General features: G+C 41.3%; 1 protein-coding gene across 2 annotated transcripts in view; it reads right to left on the bottom strand.

Moving 5' to 3' along the window:
- Positions 1–28: 28 nt before the first annotated feature.
- Positions 29–16,416, bottom strand: part of PAK2 (p21 (RAC1) activated kinase 2) — a 46,419-nt gene continuing 30,031 nt past the window's right edge. For both annotated transcript variants that reach the window (XM_080603910.1, XM_080603911.1), the window contains exons 7-15: positions 15,539–15,671; positions 14,671–14,734; positions 13,847–13,895; positions 11,363–11,475; positions 10,698–10,815; positions 9,104–9,203; positions 6,206–6,402; positions 5,482–5,619; positions 29–4,955 (exon numbers count right to left, since the gene is read on the bottom strand). In XM_080603910.1, coding sequence (XP_080460036.1) covers positions 4,869–4,955; positions 5,482–5,619; positions 6,206–6,402; positions 9,104–9,203; positions 10,698–10,815; positions 11,363–11,475; positions 13,847–13,895; positions 14,671–14,734; positions 15,539–15,671 — 999 coding nt within the window. In that variant the 3' untranslated portion in view covers positions 29–4,868. The remainder of the gene's footprint in view (positions 4,956–5,481; positions 5,620–6,205; positions 6,403–9,103; positions 9,204–10,697; positions 10,816–11,362; positions 11,476–13,846; positions 13,896–14,670; positions 14,735–15,538; positions 15,672–16,416) is intronic.

Below are 16,416 nucleotides of genomic sequence, written 5' to 3'. Positions count from 1 at the left end.
CCCATAAATGAAATGCAAACGTCACTTAAAAGCAGTGCTAGAGAACATCAGTTTAAATGCATAAAGGGTCAGTTATATATAAGACAAAGATGCTTCAACAAGTTAATTAACCTGAAGAGAGAGTGCTTTGTGCAAAGTGACATTCTTACATCTGGTTGAAAAGGCTTTTGAAGAAGAGTGGATTCTTCATTTCTTTTTGTCAGCAGTATGAGCAAGGCTTGTACAACATGCAAAAAAAAGGGGAGATGATTTTCCAGTAACACACGGGAAAGGCACAACCTGAGTCTTTGACATTCACAACCAAGCCAGAAAATTCATCTGGATTTCACCTGAACCAACCTTAACCCCAAGGTAAATTCATTTTGGTATCCTTTCCTTTAACCGGACTGCAATGCTAACACGTCATGGCATTTTTGTAGTTCCGATGAAAAGCATGGGCAAGTCTCCACAGCCTGCCAATGGCCACCATCCATCTCACCCCAAATCCAAGGTTAGCTGCTGACACCCAGCTCCTGCGCTTGGCTTGATCAGTCAAAAGCTGATCAGCGGGGACGGTGCTGAAGCTGGAGTCACCTCTTCCCAACAGGCAGGACAGCTCGCTCCCCACACCACCATGTCTATACATGCAGGATTCTGGACGATATTCACAGTCAAACAGTCCTGTTTGGAAAGGTTACTGCACCATCACATTGCCATGAGCGCAGCTTACTGGTCCACCAATCCCTCCCTCCCTAACAAAATGCTACCTTAAGGCGAGTGGATGGTGAAAGACACAACTGAGATGAACGAGGCTGGTCTTTGAGAGGCTGCTGCTTTGCTCCCTTCACAAAATAGCACAGGATCTCTCTATGATGATGGGTAAAAAGAGGGTGCTCCAGACGTGCTCTCCCCCATCGGTGCTCTGGAGTAACTGACTGTCAGCAGCATGCGGTGGCAAGGAAATCTTGTGGTTATCACATGAGGTCGGTACAGAGACTGATGAGTAATCAAACTTGAAAAGAAACAGGATGGGCTAGTGCAGCATAAAATGATATCCATCGTAAAGCATTCACAAGAAGCTTAATGACAAAAATACATTTTGCTAATCTCATAATCTCATTAAGACATCTAAACATTTACTCTTGTCTCAGAAGGCATAAACTCATGACGGGGAAGGGGATGAAAAAAATGTTTTTTAGAAGTTTATTTCTAGCCCTGAAAGAACAGTTATTAAACAAAGTCAACAAATACAGTAGTTAATATTGCAGTAACAATTAAATAACATAATGGGATTAAATTACACAAAAGGCAACATTAAAATCTGAAGACAGTTAAAAAAAATAAAAAGAAAGCTTGCACCCACTTCCATTTCCACCGACAGTGTGAGGGACAGAGGGAAAACAGACCAAAGACACTTATTCAATGCCAGCTGAAAAGACCTTTAACAGTTTTTTTTTACTGCCCCCAGCCACCCCCACCCCCCTCTGACAAGGGAGCCCAGCATCTTGCAACTGCTCTGCCCACACCTCCTGGGCCTCCCCGCGCCTGAGAGCAGGGGGAAGCCCACAGCGCATCTTGCTAACGCCCGGGCAGGTCAAAGTGCACATTCCCAGTGCCATGGTTGCTTTCAATGAGAAATCCAATTTATTCCATGATAACAAAAATCCCAGGAGTCAAACATTCCCTGCACACATGCATGCCAACCACGAGCTACCCAGCCCCGTACACCCAACCAGTCACACCACAGGACATTACACTCCATATGTATTGCCTGCAGGCTGGATTAAAATCCAGTTCAGGATCTTATGCTGGCACCTAGGCGAGTGAGACACACGGGAATCCCAGCACTTTCAGAAGCAATCCCTTCCTTTTCAGCATCTGCTCAAACTCCGGCTATTCGCTATTTGTCTACCCTAGACAAATCGAGCAGCAGCAAGTCTTAAAAATGCTTGTCTGCTCCCTCCAGGGAAAAAAATCTGGCTTTTTTTTTTTTTTAATTTTGCAGACACACACAGCTGACATCGTTAGAGAAGCGATGCCCAACTCACTAAGACACAGAAGTACAGCATGGCAACCTCCTTGAAGCTTTCCTTCTCTGCCAGCTCAGTCGCTACCCAGCTCATCTCTGACCCCAGCTGCTGGCAGCAGGTGGCAAGAAACATCACCCTTTAACGACACCACTGCTGCGTGGGGCTGGGGAGATGTACACTTCGCAACTGCAGAGCTGAACACCGTTCTGGGTCACACAGCAAGCACTGAGATATGTTTTGTAAAACTCCTGGATCGGGCTAAGTCCTGTTTGCTAGGATGACTGTAAGCTTGGAAACCGTCTCCTAAGTACGCTAAATGGGACAAATTTCATAATATAAGTTTAAGACCATTCTCATTCATCAATAAAAGTGAACTAATAAGTTAAAATTACTTATGATTTCATGTTTTTCTATTTAAAAAATCCTAAATTTATCACAAGTTATACTTATCTTACTGCCTAGTCTGTGCCATCAAAAAAAAAAAGAAAGAAAAAAAAGAAAAGCTCCCACCTTAACTCTAGCACAAGGAGTTTCACAAAGTCCATTGCCAGCAATGGACCGAGGGAATCATCAGTAAGACAGTTTTCTTTTCCTCAGCCAAGCCTCCTTGCTACTTCGTTTGATCAGGAAGCCAGACGCATTCAAACCAGGGGCACTATCATTACAGTGTTACAGCGTCTGTGGCTTGCAAGACCTTTTGCCCGGGAAATGCATCTAGATTTATTTATTTGCCTGAAATGAGACACTATCTTGAATTTTAAACTGTAGCTATTCTCACACTTACAGCTAGAGGGATTTTGTCCTCTGATGTCGTAGCTAGCGTCATTTACTTGGGTGCCTACCACACAAGAGCAGAACACAAATTGAACCGTGCATGGCACTACAGTTCCCTGCACAGTAAGGCATCTTGTTGGTACAAAGCCACTTCCTAGAAGCTGATGAGTTACACCAGGCATTTTGGGACCCTAGCCCTGCTTCCCCTCTCCCCTCAAAAGCACAGACAGGCTCAGCAGTTCTGGCTGGCTGCTCTCAGCTGGAAGTTAGTTTTGTCATACCTTGGCTACCAGTCCCCAACGCAGTTATTTCTATCATTATACGAACACTGACATTATCTGAAAACGACTTCTATCTTTTGCCAGCAACGTTTGTAAAAGTGTGCGTAAATTTTATTTAGGGTCCTCTGTCAATACCCAGCAAGCCTGTCTATCCCAGGTCCTGCCCACTGGGAAAGTGATAAAATCCCAGTAAAGTAATGGGTTATTCTTTCACAGAATCATTTGGCACATTGTAACTACAGTTAGTTCTTCATTAAACTGTTTGGGAAGTTGAAATGCATAGACTGCAGCGCCGAAAGTAGCCAGGGGGCACAGACTCTTTTACACTTGCCCCATTAACACTCCAAGAAATCAACCACTGAAGTCACTCACTGTCCCTCAGAAGGAGGCACTTTTTCTTGCATTGGATGTTCGACTTCAGCCACTCTGGCTGGCGTGTTTTCAGTGAGGAAGGATCAGTGTGACACATCAAGTCTCTTCAGCCTCCAACCAGCCAGCCAAATGAGCCCCATCGATGTCTGAAGGCACTGTTCTCCCTTCTCAGCCTCCGCCTTCTCAGAACAGTGCTTTGGCATTTCCAAGTGTTCATACTCTTCTGTTCGAACTATATTAAAAAAACATCCTGCGTCTTCAGTGTCCTCATATCTGATTACTTGTTTTGATTTCATTAATACAAATAGAGCACATACAAAACTGGAAAAAATAGCTCTAATACTTAAATTCTGACAACACCATAGGTTGATGCATTATTTGCTTGGGGAAAAAATTACAACATATACAAAAATGTATTTGATACAAAGAAGGGAAATGTAAAATAAAAAAGTCAAAGGCACCAGCATAACTTCCAAAGCTAAAGTCAGAGAACAGATACAATACGTGTTTTTGAACCACCCACCACACCAAGCAAAATATCCCTTAAGCGTCTGGCCAGCAAGTCTAATGGGAAAAAAAGAGCACACAGGAAGACAGCTGGAACTGTTTTCTTGCCCTGACTATAGTTGATCATTTGATCATAAATAAAGAATCTGACCCTTACCTACATATCCAAAAACTGACATCCAAAGACTTGACCAATCATGAGGTTTCTACAAAGAGGCCACATCTTTGATTAAAAGTCCACAGAGCACAGGCATACAAAAAACAGTTGAATACTTCTCTTCCCCCTCTCTCCATACTCGTCTTAAAAAGCAAAATACATCTCAACATATTATGATTTCTTAAGTAGACAAGTTGTTAATTCTACAGTACAGTGACAGCTAATCTGTAAAGGGAAGGAGGGGCAAGATGTACCTTCACATTTGTCACATTTGCCATGAATCTAGTTATATGGGAGCTTACTAGAGAGATTTAAAAGTAAACAGGTAGAGGGGAGGAAGAGGAGAATGCAAGAGATCAGCAGGTAAAATTAGTGCTGCTCTCTGAAAGCTTGAATCGGTCATTCAAGTATTGAAAGTACCCAGAAGGGTACAATGAACGGGAGCTGTTACAGCAAAGTCATTAAAACCCTTAAAACCCTGGGCACAGAAAGTGGCATCTCTGGGCTGTCTGGAGAAGAAGAAAAAAAAAAAAAGAAAAAACAGAAGGGCCAGTAATTCAGTCCTCAATTCCTTCTGAACCCCAGAAAGGGATCACTAGAGTCACCACAATTTATTCTGGGTGTCTTCTGGATGAGAGTTTCTTCCCTTTTGCAGATGTTTCCCACCCCCCCAGCAAATCTCCTCCCTCCCCCCAGAAGTGTAACAATTTCATATATTATAAAGATTTGTAAAAAACAAACAAAAAGATGGAGGCCGTGACAATAATGTTAGCGGTTACTCTTCATTGCTTCTTTGGCTGCCAGGATCAGTGGCGTCAAGCTAGACAGAGGTTTGGCCAGTTTCAAAAAGGGATGCTGCCAGGAAGAGAGAAACAGTAAATTAGTAAAAGACCATTTAAAAAGCCTGTATAAGCCACACAGCACTTTTCCATAAAAATATAGCAGCATAAACACCATCAATGCACAGCTCCTGAAGGGACAGATCCAAAGAATGCAACAGTTCATAGCACCCTTAGCCTGCTAATCATTCCTTCTCTTCCCAAAAGAGCCTCAGCCTTTCTTTTTCCAGTAATTCACCACAAAGAGGTTCCCCGGTCAAATGCCTTCCCTCAGTCCTATTGTGCTCACTTCAATGGCTCTCTTACAGTAAATTCAAAAATTACTGGATAATTTAGCAGTGGCAGAATAATGGCACAGACTACTGTCAAAAAGACTAAGTACAATCTTTGATGACTGTGGTTCCTCCCATATTACTTTCCCCTGGAGTCCTCAGGGGAAAACACAAAACAGAAGAGGGTGTCAAGTCTACCTTACCATTTATCAGAGGCTTACCTTACAAGTGGCCTCTGTGTATCAGGCTGTGATAGAAGCTGACTCTTACCTGTAACAATTCTTTGGCTGATCCTCTTTTCTCAACATCCATCTCCAAACATCGGTTTAAGAAATCCCGGAATATTGGGGATAGTTTCTCGGGGTTCTGCAGCTCTGGTGTGCCATTAGTTGCTATCAAATACAAAGCCTGCAAAACGAGGAATATCGTATAATCAAGCCAAGTCTTTAAAAGATGTCATACTGACTCGCCTAGAGGCGATTACTTAGTCTAGACGAGAAAAGGTTCTGCAGTCTACTTTGCCTCCCCCTGATGAGATGAAGAATTTTAAGAATGCCAGTTATAGGTAGTTGCGACCTATTCTTGCTAGTAGCAAAATAACATTCAAAATCTTTTGGCAACAGATACTTAAGAGATACATCTACATACCTTGGCAAAGAAAATATTAGACTGACACAAACAGCATTTTTCAGAACCTAATGGATTTACCTTCCCTAAACTAGCACAGAAGACTGAATGCAAAGTCTACTGTTTCAGTTTACAAGCTGGTACAATTGCTGTGCTTCACTTGTCTTCTGAACAGAAGAACTGCTGAGTGCACATTTAAGACAGCTGTCATTCTTCTGGGAGGAATTTTCTTGCACCACTGAAGCCTGTCATCTTTTGGGGTTGTTTTCTTTTTAACGTAAATGCTATCAAGAATCACACTGAGTCCATTAAAATATTCACATGGTAAACACCCACAAACAGTTCTAGCCATGTCTGGACTTCTTACCCTCAGGGGGTTTTCATTGAGGTACGGGGGTTCTCCTTCTACCATCTCAATAGCCATGATGCCCAGAGACCAGATATCCACTTTAGGGCCGTAGGCTTTCCGTGTGACCACTTCAGGAGCCATCCAGTAAGGAGTTCCAACCATAGTGCTGCGTTTGCTCTGCTCTGGGGTGATCTGAGCACAGAAACCAAAGTCGGCTGTAGGATAATAGAATTTGAAAAGAAGTTAAATCAGTGGATCCCATGTAAGCGGACTTCCTAGAAGACTTCTCTATTACTACACATATATTATACTCCTCCACACTTGAGGGGCTTGGGAGGGAGAGGGGACTTTTCTTTCTTCCCCACCACATTCTCCATATTACGAACTTGAGTGTGCAAAATGGGTATAAAACCTTAAGGTGTTTAAGCAGGGCAGACTTTTGTTGAATGAAGGTAAAGCTTTTTGTCCACTGGAGTAGGGACATAAGTATTATCCTGCTGAAGAATGGTATTTTGCCCAGTCCTTCCTTCAATATTCCTAGACTGGTAGCAGCCAAAACAAGAAATCAAGCAGAACACCAAAGGCAACTCTTCTGTGCACAGCAAATATGTTATACAGCCTGAACAAAGAAACATGAATCTACAAACCATAGCTTCTGCCCTGCTAAACAGATTTTAATTCTGCAGCTATTGAGTTCAGCATTTCACAGCAATTTGGCCATCAAATACAGGTACTACAGCTGACAGAGACATAGAAACAAGGCTACCCCACTCAGCAGAAGGAACCTAGACAAACAAACCTTTCCACAAGGTAACTACTGAAGAGAACAACCACACTCAAGAAAACAAGAAAAGTCACCTATTCCTATAGCCTTCAGGTGCAGCAGCAATGCATGTTCCATCATGTTACTTTATCCAGCTGCAGCACTCCCACTTCCCAGGCATGTAAAGCATCAATAAGAACACAGTTAAGGCAGGAACCAGATTTTACCTTATTATTGACACTAAGTTTGAGAGAGAGAGAGAGAAAGAGAGATAATTTTAAATTTTGAATCAATTTTGAAAGTGTTATGCCAAGTAGTACCGACAAAAGAGCCACAGTTCTGGAAATGCTAAGTTGTACCAAGAGGACAGTGTAACAAAGAACTACCCCCACCCCAACTGTTAAAACGCTGCCTGGAAAAAAAGCAAACCTACAGAAACTGCCAAGTTTCTCACCAGCGTTTCTTCCGGTCAGGCCTTTTGGGAGGTGTCAGACCCAACTCAAAGCACAGCCTATTTCAACAAACACACTAGAGAAGCAGCAGCAGTGTGTATCTCGTGACCTACCAACAGGGCCTTCAGCACCATCCCACCACGAAAGAAAACACAGACAAGATGTAGATCCCAGTTTAGCCAGTAGTATAGGTAGGGAACTAGTGGTGAGGGCAGGACACGTGCGTTACAGCCTCCACTAGATGCTGTCTCCTTCTAGGAGACATTACCACATCATCCATCTAAATTCTAGACAGCCCTAGAAAGTGCTCAGGTAACAGGCAGGTTGGCCTCTCTTCCTGCTCCTGTTGCCAGAAGCCAGAAAAAAAAAAGAGCTTAAAGAAAGCACAACGTTTACCATCCACCTCACCAACTCGTAGAAGCTCTATAACCACACAGCCAAAGAAGGGCTAGCCTCAACACAAAACAATTACAATACCTCCCCTTCACATAGCACATTTTATAGCTAACTCCTGTTTTTGCTGGTCTCTCCCTCCTTGTCTTCCCCCACTCTCCTGGGGCCAGTGCTTCTTTACACAGGTTGCTACCCTGTCCATTCACAATGCTCTTCTTTGCATTGACAGCTCTTTGCTTTTTGAGCCTTTCCCAGCTAACTCATCCCTGCCACACCCTCTATTTTAACTCTTCACTTATCAGCATCTGAACCCATTCAACTTGTGCATGAACACATAACACCTTTAAAACAAACGAACCAACTCCTATGCAAGCAAGCAGCGCATCCAACAGCGCATCCAACGATGCTGCTAAGCAAGCCAGGTGGCTCATAATCTTTCCTCATGCTCCTTCTCATAACTGACATGAGACTGCAAACCACCTGAGTACGAAATACTGCTGGGATGCATTTTCATTGCATTTCAAGCTCCTACCCAACTGTAAAAACACCATGCCTTAACTCTTTGGTCATTTGATGCTTTGTACTTTCCTATATACCAGAAAGTCAGGTAATGCCCCTCTCTCTCAACAATCCTGACCACTACTTCACATGCTTTCAATATATTTCTATTGCCACACATGTTTACACACACCAGAAACTGACTTACTGTACACAAGTTCATGCATGCATGACAGTTACCTGAAAAGCAAGTAGTTTCTTTTGTCATTTCATGATTTTATTAATGAAAGCGTATTACACTTTCAGTCCCAGAAAAGGAGACCCAGGACAGGCGCAGCGTAAGACTAAACTGCAATATAAATGGTTAATAATATACAGTTTTCTCATTAGTGACCTTCTAATGAAAAGGGCAAAACATGAAAGGCAAGTCATGGCAATCTGAAAAGATGAGCAAAGCAGCTGCAGTTAGCTGCAGCTCTTCTCTTGCAATCATTTGCATCTTTGCTTCACTGTATTGCCAGTTACTTCATATTTACCAATACATTCATGTGGCAACAGGCTTGCTTCAACATCCTTCCGGAGTAACACACTCAGCCCTAGTCTGAGGGCCCTCGTCTGAGGGCCCTCGGAGTTTCAATGCTGGCTACCTGCGAGTTATACACTTTATAACATGGAATGAACTTCTGTTACTCATATCCAATAAAAACGCACCTCAATTTCTGTCAGCTCTCCTCCTACCGATGTACACTCTCTTAAGCAAAGTTTACTAGGAAAAGGAAAACAGAACACAAACAATTTTCTGGTACTCACTTAGTTTAACTGATCCATCCATTCCTAGCAGCACGTTGTCACTCTTAATGTCTCTGTGGATGACCTGGTTGGCATGTAAGAACTCAAGCGCTTGCAAGCACTGGATGAGGGGGAAAAAAAAAATCAGCATACAGAAGTACAATTTCTCTATGTGAATATAAATTCCAAAGCAATGCTTAACCCTCAGCCAGTGTTGAGGAAAAAATGTAACAGGTGTTATTTAAAATAACCAGCAGAGGAAGCTCTTGTGCTAAAAAAACACCCTCCAGATCTCATGAGGTCAAAGATGATTTAACCTGAGAAATTCTCTGCTATCTTAACAACCCAGAAATTCTTCTCCTCATTACCCAGCCATCATCCAAGATGTTCCCAAAAAATCACAGATGTTAATTTTGGTACATGCCATTTCCACAAGTTCATGCTACAGAGGAACTGTAAGGGACTAAATGGGAGCCTTTTAGCCTGAAGTTTCACCAACAGGAATGCTTCATTCTCAACCTGCAAGCAACCTTTACCGCAGCAAAGGCTGTAGAACATCTTCTTTATGAACATCATTAATATTGGTTTTGCTTGTTTCTAGATTAAAATCTTTCTGCCTAAAGTCACAATGAAATTTATTTTTGCTATCTGAAAATAAAAGGCAAACATACATATAAGATATTCTCTTTTACTATAAGCAGACCATCTACCATTTGCAACTTGGCACAGGTGTGATCCCCAGCAAGTGTTTTGTGCCTTCATTAGCTTTAGCAAAGTGGTACGGATTTGCAGAATGAAGGGTATGTAACATTCTGGGCAGCAGAGTTCTCATGAAATACAGTAGCTCAATATTAGACTTTTTTCCTCAGAAAAAGTAACTATTGTTACTGTAAATAGTTACTTTCATTTCTCTGCTTCTAGCTCTGGTTTCACAGGAAATCATTACCTGTCCGTACATGTTAATGTACAAGTTTGCTTTCCATCCCCTCCCTTTGGGTGAATCATCAAAAGCAGATGTCATGCCAATGTAGCCAAATGAGGTTTTAAATGTCTACGCTTCTCCTGCACAGCAGATAATACAATTACTTTCCCCTCTGCCGTAATAAATCAAGCCTGAACTGGATGCTGACACACTGACTCAGGTCAGAATTAACTGATGACTTGTGACATCAGCTATTTTTAACTCTGAGACCATACTGAAATCTTAAAATTACTCCAGCTATAGTTTTCTGGAGAATTATTTTCTTGAGAAATCCATAAAGAAAGTTTAACCATTGCAGAGTTACAGATTTCACATACTATGAAAATAGCTTCTAAAACAAGATGGACAGTCTGCATCAAGTTCATCTTTATTTGCTCCATCATTTAATATTCTCAAACATCCAGCTCAAAATTTGTATCATTCTTCTGTGTTGTAAACACAATTTTCCAACTTGGACTCATTTTGTTATTTTCTGTGCATGTTTCTAATTTCAATATTGATTCCTGCTCACAGTGTCGTGCATTCTTCCTAACTGAATGCAACTGTTGCAATTAGTCTTAATGTACATGCTCCATAAAACCTCGGTGAACAGAACGCACATTCATTCCTCTACTCATCAAATACAATTCTTACCTCTCTGCAAACAGCAGCAATCTGTGCTTCATCCATGCATGTTTCTGTGACCACATCTGTTAGTGAGCCTCCAGCTAGATACTCCATCACCACAAACAGTTCATCTCCTACAAGGTAACTACAAACAAAAAATGAAAAGCACGCCTGTTTGCCATCATGACAGATCGAAAAGTGAAAAATGACTGATAAGAACACTGTGACTTCTGGTCAAGGAAATGATTCACAAGGACTACAAGGCAAATGTAAAGAAAGTTGATTTCTGGTAGGTAGCTTGAAATGTAAATGCTGACAACAAAACCCCTCTGCTTCTTACTACCTCACTGGGCAGGATAACATAGAATCATTTAGGTTGGAAAAGACCTTTATGATCATCGGGTCCAACATCCTACTTCTCATGCAGAATACAGCATCTTCCAGCTGTAGTCTCATCCACCACTGATCCACAACTACATGCAGCATTGCATTCATGACAGAAGGCTTCTTACTGAATCATTAAGGCCATTTCCCCATAAAAGATTACTTTGGAAAAAAAAAGACACTCTAAATACAGTCATTTGTTTTTAAGACCCTGAGATACAGAAAGGTTGAGTCTGTAACCAGAATATCAAGTTAAAACCTCTGAAACCCCCTAAGAACAAAGGAATCTGCCAGCTGTCTTCATTTACCTGTCCAGGAAGTTGACTATGTTGGGGTTCTTTAGCTCCTTCATTACCAAGATCTCATTAATAATCAACTCCTTCTTGGGCTGTTTCTGCAGGTTTATCTGTTTGATAGCAACCTGGCGAGGACAAAATGAAACAGCCATCACTCAAACCTGAGTATCAAAATCTCGCAGTCATTCTAAATACAAAAGATGCACAGGAGAGGTGAGAGATTCTGTAACAGAATTAGGGAGTTTGGAACAGCTGGCAGGCTGTATATTTATTAGGGTACAGCTCTCTCTTACAGCCAACATCATACTCCAGCAGCTGAAAAGATCCACAAACTTAGCAAATGAAACTTTCAGGAGATAAAAAGATAGTTGCCCACATTTATATCAACAGGCCTAAAGCAGAACAGATTCTCGTAGCAACTAAGAGTTGCCTTCCAATGCAAGGAAAGCAATTTGTTTTTCCATCTTCTTCTGACTAGATTAGTGTTTGGGCATGAAAATGCTGGGAGGCAGAAGGAGCTGCAAAAAACAGCGTGAACAGAAAAGACTGAAAGAACAATTCTACAGAAGAAGCACTGAAAATGCAGCAAACTATCAAACAAGGAAGTGGGAACGTTCAAATCTACAGCAAAATAAGGAGAGAATTGTTATCACGGTACAAGCAACAGAATTAGCCAAAGTTTGAGAGAGAATTCAGGAACAGAGAACTGAAATGTTCTGTCAGCAAGATGTAAGAAGGCATTGTGGTAGTCAAGGTAGGTAAAGAAGAAACATCAATTGCTTGTAGTGACTGTCATAGGGAAAATGTTGTGAGACATAATGCTCTTGGGGGAAAAGAAAGACCGGAAACCTCTCCCAAAGCAATTAAGACAATAAACTATCCCAGAGGGAGAAGGGAAGATAAAGAACCACCTTGTGCAAGAAATAATCTAACTAGGGTATGTGTTCCAAGCTCTGAAATAGAGAAGAAATGTTCCAAGTCTGTTCAGTTAGCTGCAACACTTTAAGGATGCAGTTTGAAGCTTTACAAGATAACTTATCCATGAGACCAAAACTGGAGTGTTAACACAAGGACTGATGCGATCTCGTAGAAACAAATCACTAACACACTGGCAAAGGCATTAAAAAATAAGAGAACTTGTGGCACAGAATCACAAAATAACTAAGATTAGTTATTTAGGATTAATTAGTTATTTAGGATTAGTTATTAGGACCTCAGGGCAACCCCTTACCCAAAGTAGGGCCAACTTAGAGCTGAGGGCCTTGCCCAACTAAGTTCTGAATGGAGATGTCAAGGAGCAGGGACATTCCACAACCCCTCTGGGGTGCCGTCCTACGCTGGATTAAAATGACTGTGAGAAAAACAGACTTCTAATATCCAACCAGAAAGCCCCTTATGGCATTTTGTGTGTTACCTCTTGTCCTGTCACGTGTAGCTCCATATTCTCTACACCTTCCCCTGCTAAGGAGCTGAAAACAGCAATGAAATCCTCCTTTGGCCTTCTTTTCTTACCAATGGACAAACCCAATTGTTCCCCTAAAGCTTCCTTCTCTTCCTCAGAGAGAGAGCATTGAGGAAGCCAGACTATGACATCAGTTTAATGCACGAAGGAAGAGTCCACAAGCAATCAACTGTCAGACCACCTGCCTGACAAGAAGCAGAGAAGGTCTAAGAATGGAACTAAGACAAAAAATCCACTCTGCAGTGAGAGGACATGAAGTACTGCACTGTGTAGAAGGCAAATTAAGAGAGAACGTACTGAGACAACTGAAAGGCTTATGTTTATTATGATGTGGTATCCCACTCCAGTACTGGTAGATGTGGTTACTGATGAAAGGGTAATTACTTATCAGTGACCTAACAAATGGCTACTTTCAGGCTTTTCAAGGAAAATTAGAGAAAAACTGAATTTAAAGAGAAGCATTTAACTCCTAAATTTTTAGTCCTGGAGAATCAGAGATGATCCCTGGATGACACGCACACAGAATTTTGCTGATGCCATCATCTTTACCAGACAGGTTTGGAAGCATCAAGTAGAAAGAAGAGAGCAGAATGTGAAGAAGGCATTTTAATTAAAACAAAGGAAAATACAGGCACAAGTTATTTCCAGATAAGGTACAGATAACGTGTATCAATCACCTCTACTAAAACAGGACTACAGAAGAAGTGTTGAAAGACTAAAAGTTTTATTTCTGAAAATCCAGGGAACCATTGCCCACAATACTTGAAGGATAAACTGTTTTCAAAACTCGCATCTGGAACATCTCACTCCCTCTACTTTTCACTGGAGAGAGAAAACTCTATTTTTAGCTTTCCATCATCTGATTACTACAAAACAAGGCACACACTGTTGCAAATGACCATGACAAACATTCTTTTGGGAGGTAACAGCAGAGATTGGAGCCACAGAACGAAACCTAGTCAGATTATTTCAGCCACCTACAGAAGATATTTATGGAAAAAGTATTTCCATTGCAATGAGCACAGCAATCTTACCTCCTGTCCTGTTGCCACATCAATAGCTGTGAAAACTGTACCTGAAGCCCTGTGAAGAAAAAAAAAAAAACACGTTACAGCCAGCTGAGTCTCTGTGTAAAATATGCACGTGAACAGACAAATCACAAACACAAAATTGTGTTAGCTTTCAATGTCGCAAGAGCTTTATCAAAAAGTTCTTAACAATTAGCAATATCATAGAAATGCCGTCAGTTGAGGCAAATTAATCAGAAGTACACTTGTTTCTGAGACAAACCGCACTGAAGATGCCTAAACCCCTAGAACTTGTGCTGATCCCTATGATCAGAAAAGCTGGGAAGCCCTTTCTGTAAAAGGCACTCCTTTTCATCTTCCTCCAGGGGAAGCCCTCCCACAAACAAAGACATATTTGGAAAGTATAGAGTATGAGTCAGCTACATACAATCAAAGGTGGAGAAGCTAGAGTTGAATATACTTTTGGCTCAAAAGAATCCATAGGAACACTAGAGCAATAAATTAGTCAAGGCAGTATTGTTAGTTTAGAAGGCAGAAAGCTTTCCGATATACCCCCAAGCTATTCAGTAGTCACGTTACAAAACGGATGAATGCATCTCACTGGGAAAGCAGAGGACTAAATACACCCGGAGAGAAGTCACGGTGCTCTGCTTTTGCACTAAGAGACAATTTAGAAGTTCTACCACTGTAAAGCCTTCACCGTCTGCCTATTACTGCTTAATACAGCCGACATTTCTGCTTGCTTCAGGAAGCGGTGGCTACCTGACAGTATCAGAGATATCACCTTTAGCACTGGCTCACCAGGAATAAAAGTAGGGACAAACACTTACCCCTGCCCAATTTTTTCATATCTGGTGTACTTTTTCTTGGGATCACCTATGCTCACAATAGTGCCTAAAAAAGGAAAAAAAAGAAAAAAGAAAAGAGAAAGAAAAACATTTTCTTATAGAATCTTAAAAGAGTCATGGATTTTGGAAATATTCTTTGCTATTGTAGCACAGCATTGACTGTTTGTCAGCTCGTGTTAAAAAATGCATAAATCCCACTGCTCCCCTTTAGTGGGAATGGCACGAGCAAGATACCTCCAAAATTGGGTCAGCTCAAGTAGTAAAGTCTGATGCATGAACTGCCAATGGTTCCTGATTCAGTTCCAGTTACAAAAGGCCCAGTCTCAGACAGTCATTATACTTGTTTAGAGTAAAACAAGACAGATCATGCTATTTCCCACTAGTATTTCATGTTAATGATAGTCTTCCATACAGCAAAACCCCGCATGAGATTATGATGAATCTATTAGGTTAGCCTGCTCCAGAAACCAGTCAGTTCCTGACTTAAGCACAGGAACATTAATGTGGTGAAAAATTATCTTCAAGAAGATTATGGAACAAGCTACAACAGAAACTGGAATATTTTACATTATGATGGATATACTGCACATGTGGATAACATTATCGCAACTGAACTTCAATCAAAAAAATAATAAAAAATCCAACAACTACAATGTTTTTTACCCTTTAAGGCTCCAAGGCATTGATATTAGCAAAACGTCTGAATGCAGCTCCTCTCAGCTACTGTCTGACACAAAACTAATCAAGCACAGTATTCACAAACCCTTACATAGAAATAAGGGCATAAGCTTAATTCCCACTGCCCCAGCAGTTCTAAAGCCTCCGTTTATCTGAAAGAAAAGACACCTACGTAGTTTTTCCATGATCTCTTCATCTGACATTTTAGTCTTCTTTTTCTGCTTGTCACCTGATTTCGTCCCAGTGTCAACAGAAGTGTCACCAGCTGAGGCAGGGATGGGATCAATTACAGACCGTGTATAAATCTGTTGTTAAGATAGAACATTTACTCATTTAATTGAGCATTTTCTTTATGATCACTGACTTTCAGTTGAAAACGATCACCTTTCTTCAAAGATCACTAAGCAACATTTTACGTAACAGCCTGCAGGCAGAAATGAGACCTGAAAAACATTACATTCCAGGAAGTCGAGATGCTGGCAACGTTACTGGCCTCTAAATGAAAGACACAGAGGCTTCCTGTACAGAGTGGATGCTAGCAGACTAACTTCCACAGACAGACTTTTTCTGGGTTTTCTATTTGCTTGCTCTTTGTAACCCACGCTAGTTAAAAGGAGGGGCTCTTTCATCTATTTATTACATTCCTGCAATTTCCAAGTCTCACAGAACAAATCACTATTTAACGACAAGACCAACTACTCCTAAGATTTAAAGGAAAAACACTCATGCTTCACCATGAAAAGACACACGAAATGTCTGGGAATTTCCCAGTTGTCCCTGGTTCAGGGGAATTTTCTTGGAGCTTTATTCCATTTCCTCTGGAGTAGACCTGCATCTGAAAAACTATGCAAGTTTACAGCCACACACAGCTGCCCCAGCAATACCAAACCATAGACCTGTCACACCGTATACGTTCACATAGCCCAAACCGGCAATTCTAAAGCTGTATGACTTGACAAATACACACAAATCACACTTCTGTGCTCCTGGAGTGAAAAGAAGTGGGCAACAGAGCAGCAGTGTGTACATTTGCCTTGGTCAAAAAATTAG

This window comes from Anser brachyrhynchus, assembly GCF_964034855.1.
Source record: "Anser brachyrhynchus genome assembly, chromosome: 9".
In the NCBI taxonomy this organism is placed as follows: Eukaryota; Metazoa; Chordata; class Aves; order Anseriformes; family Anatidae; genus Anser; species Anser brachyrhynchus.
The sequence above is the reverse complement of the archived record's forward strand: the minus strand, read 5'-3'. Positions and strand labels throughout refer to the sequence as shown.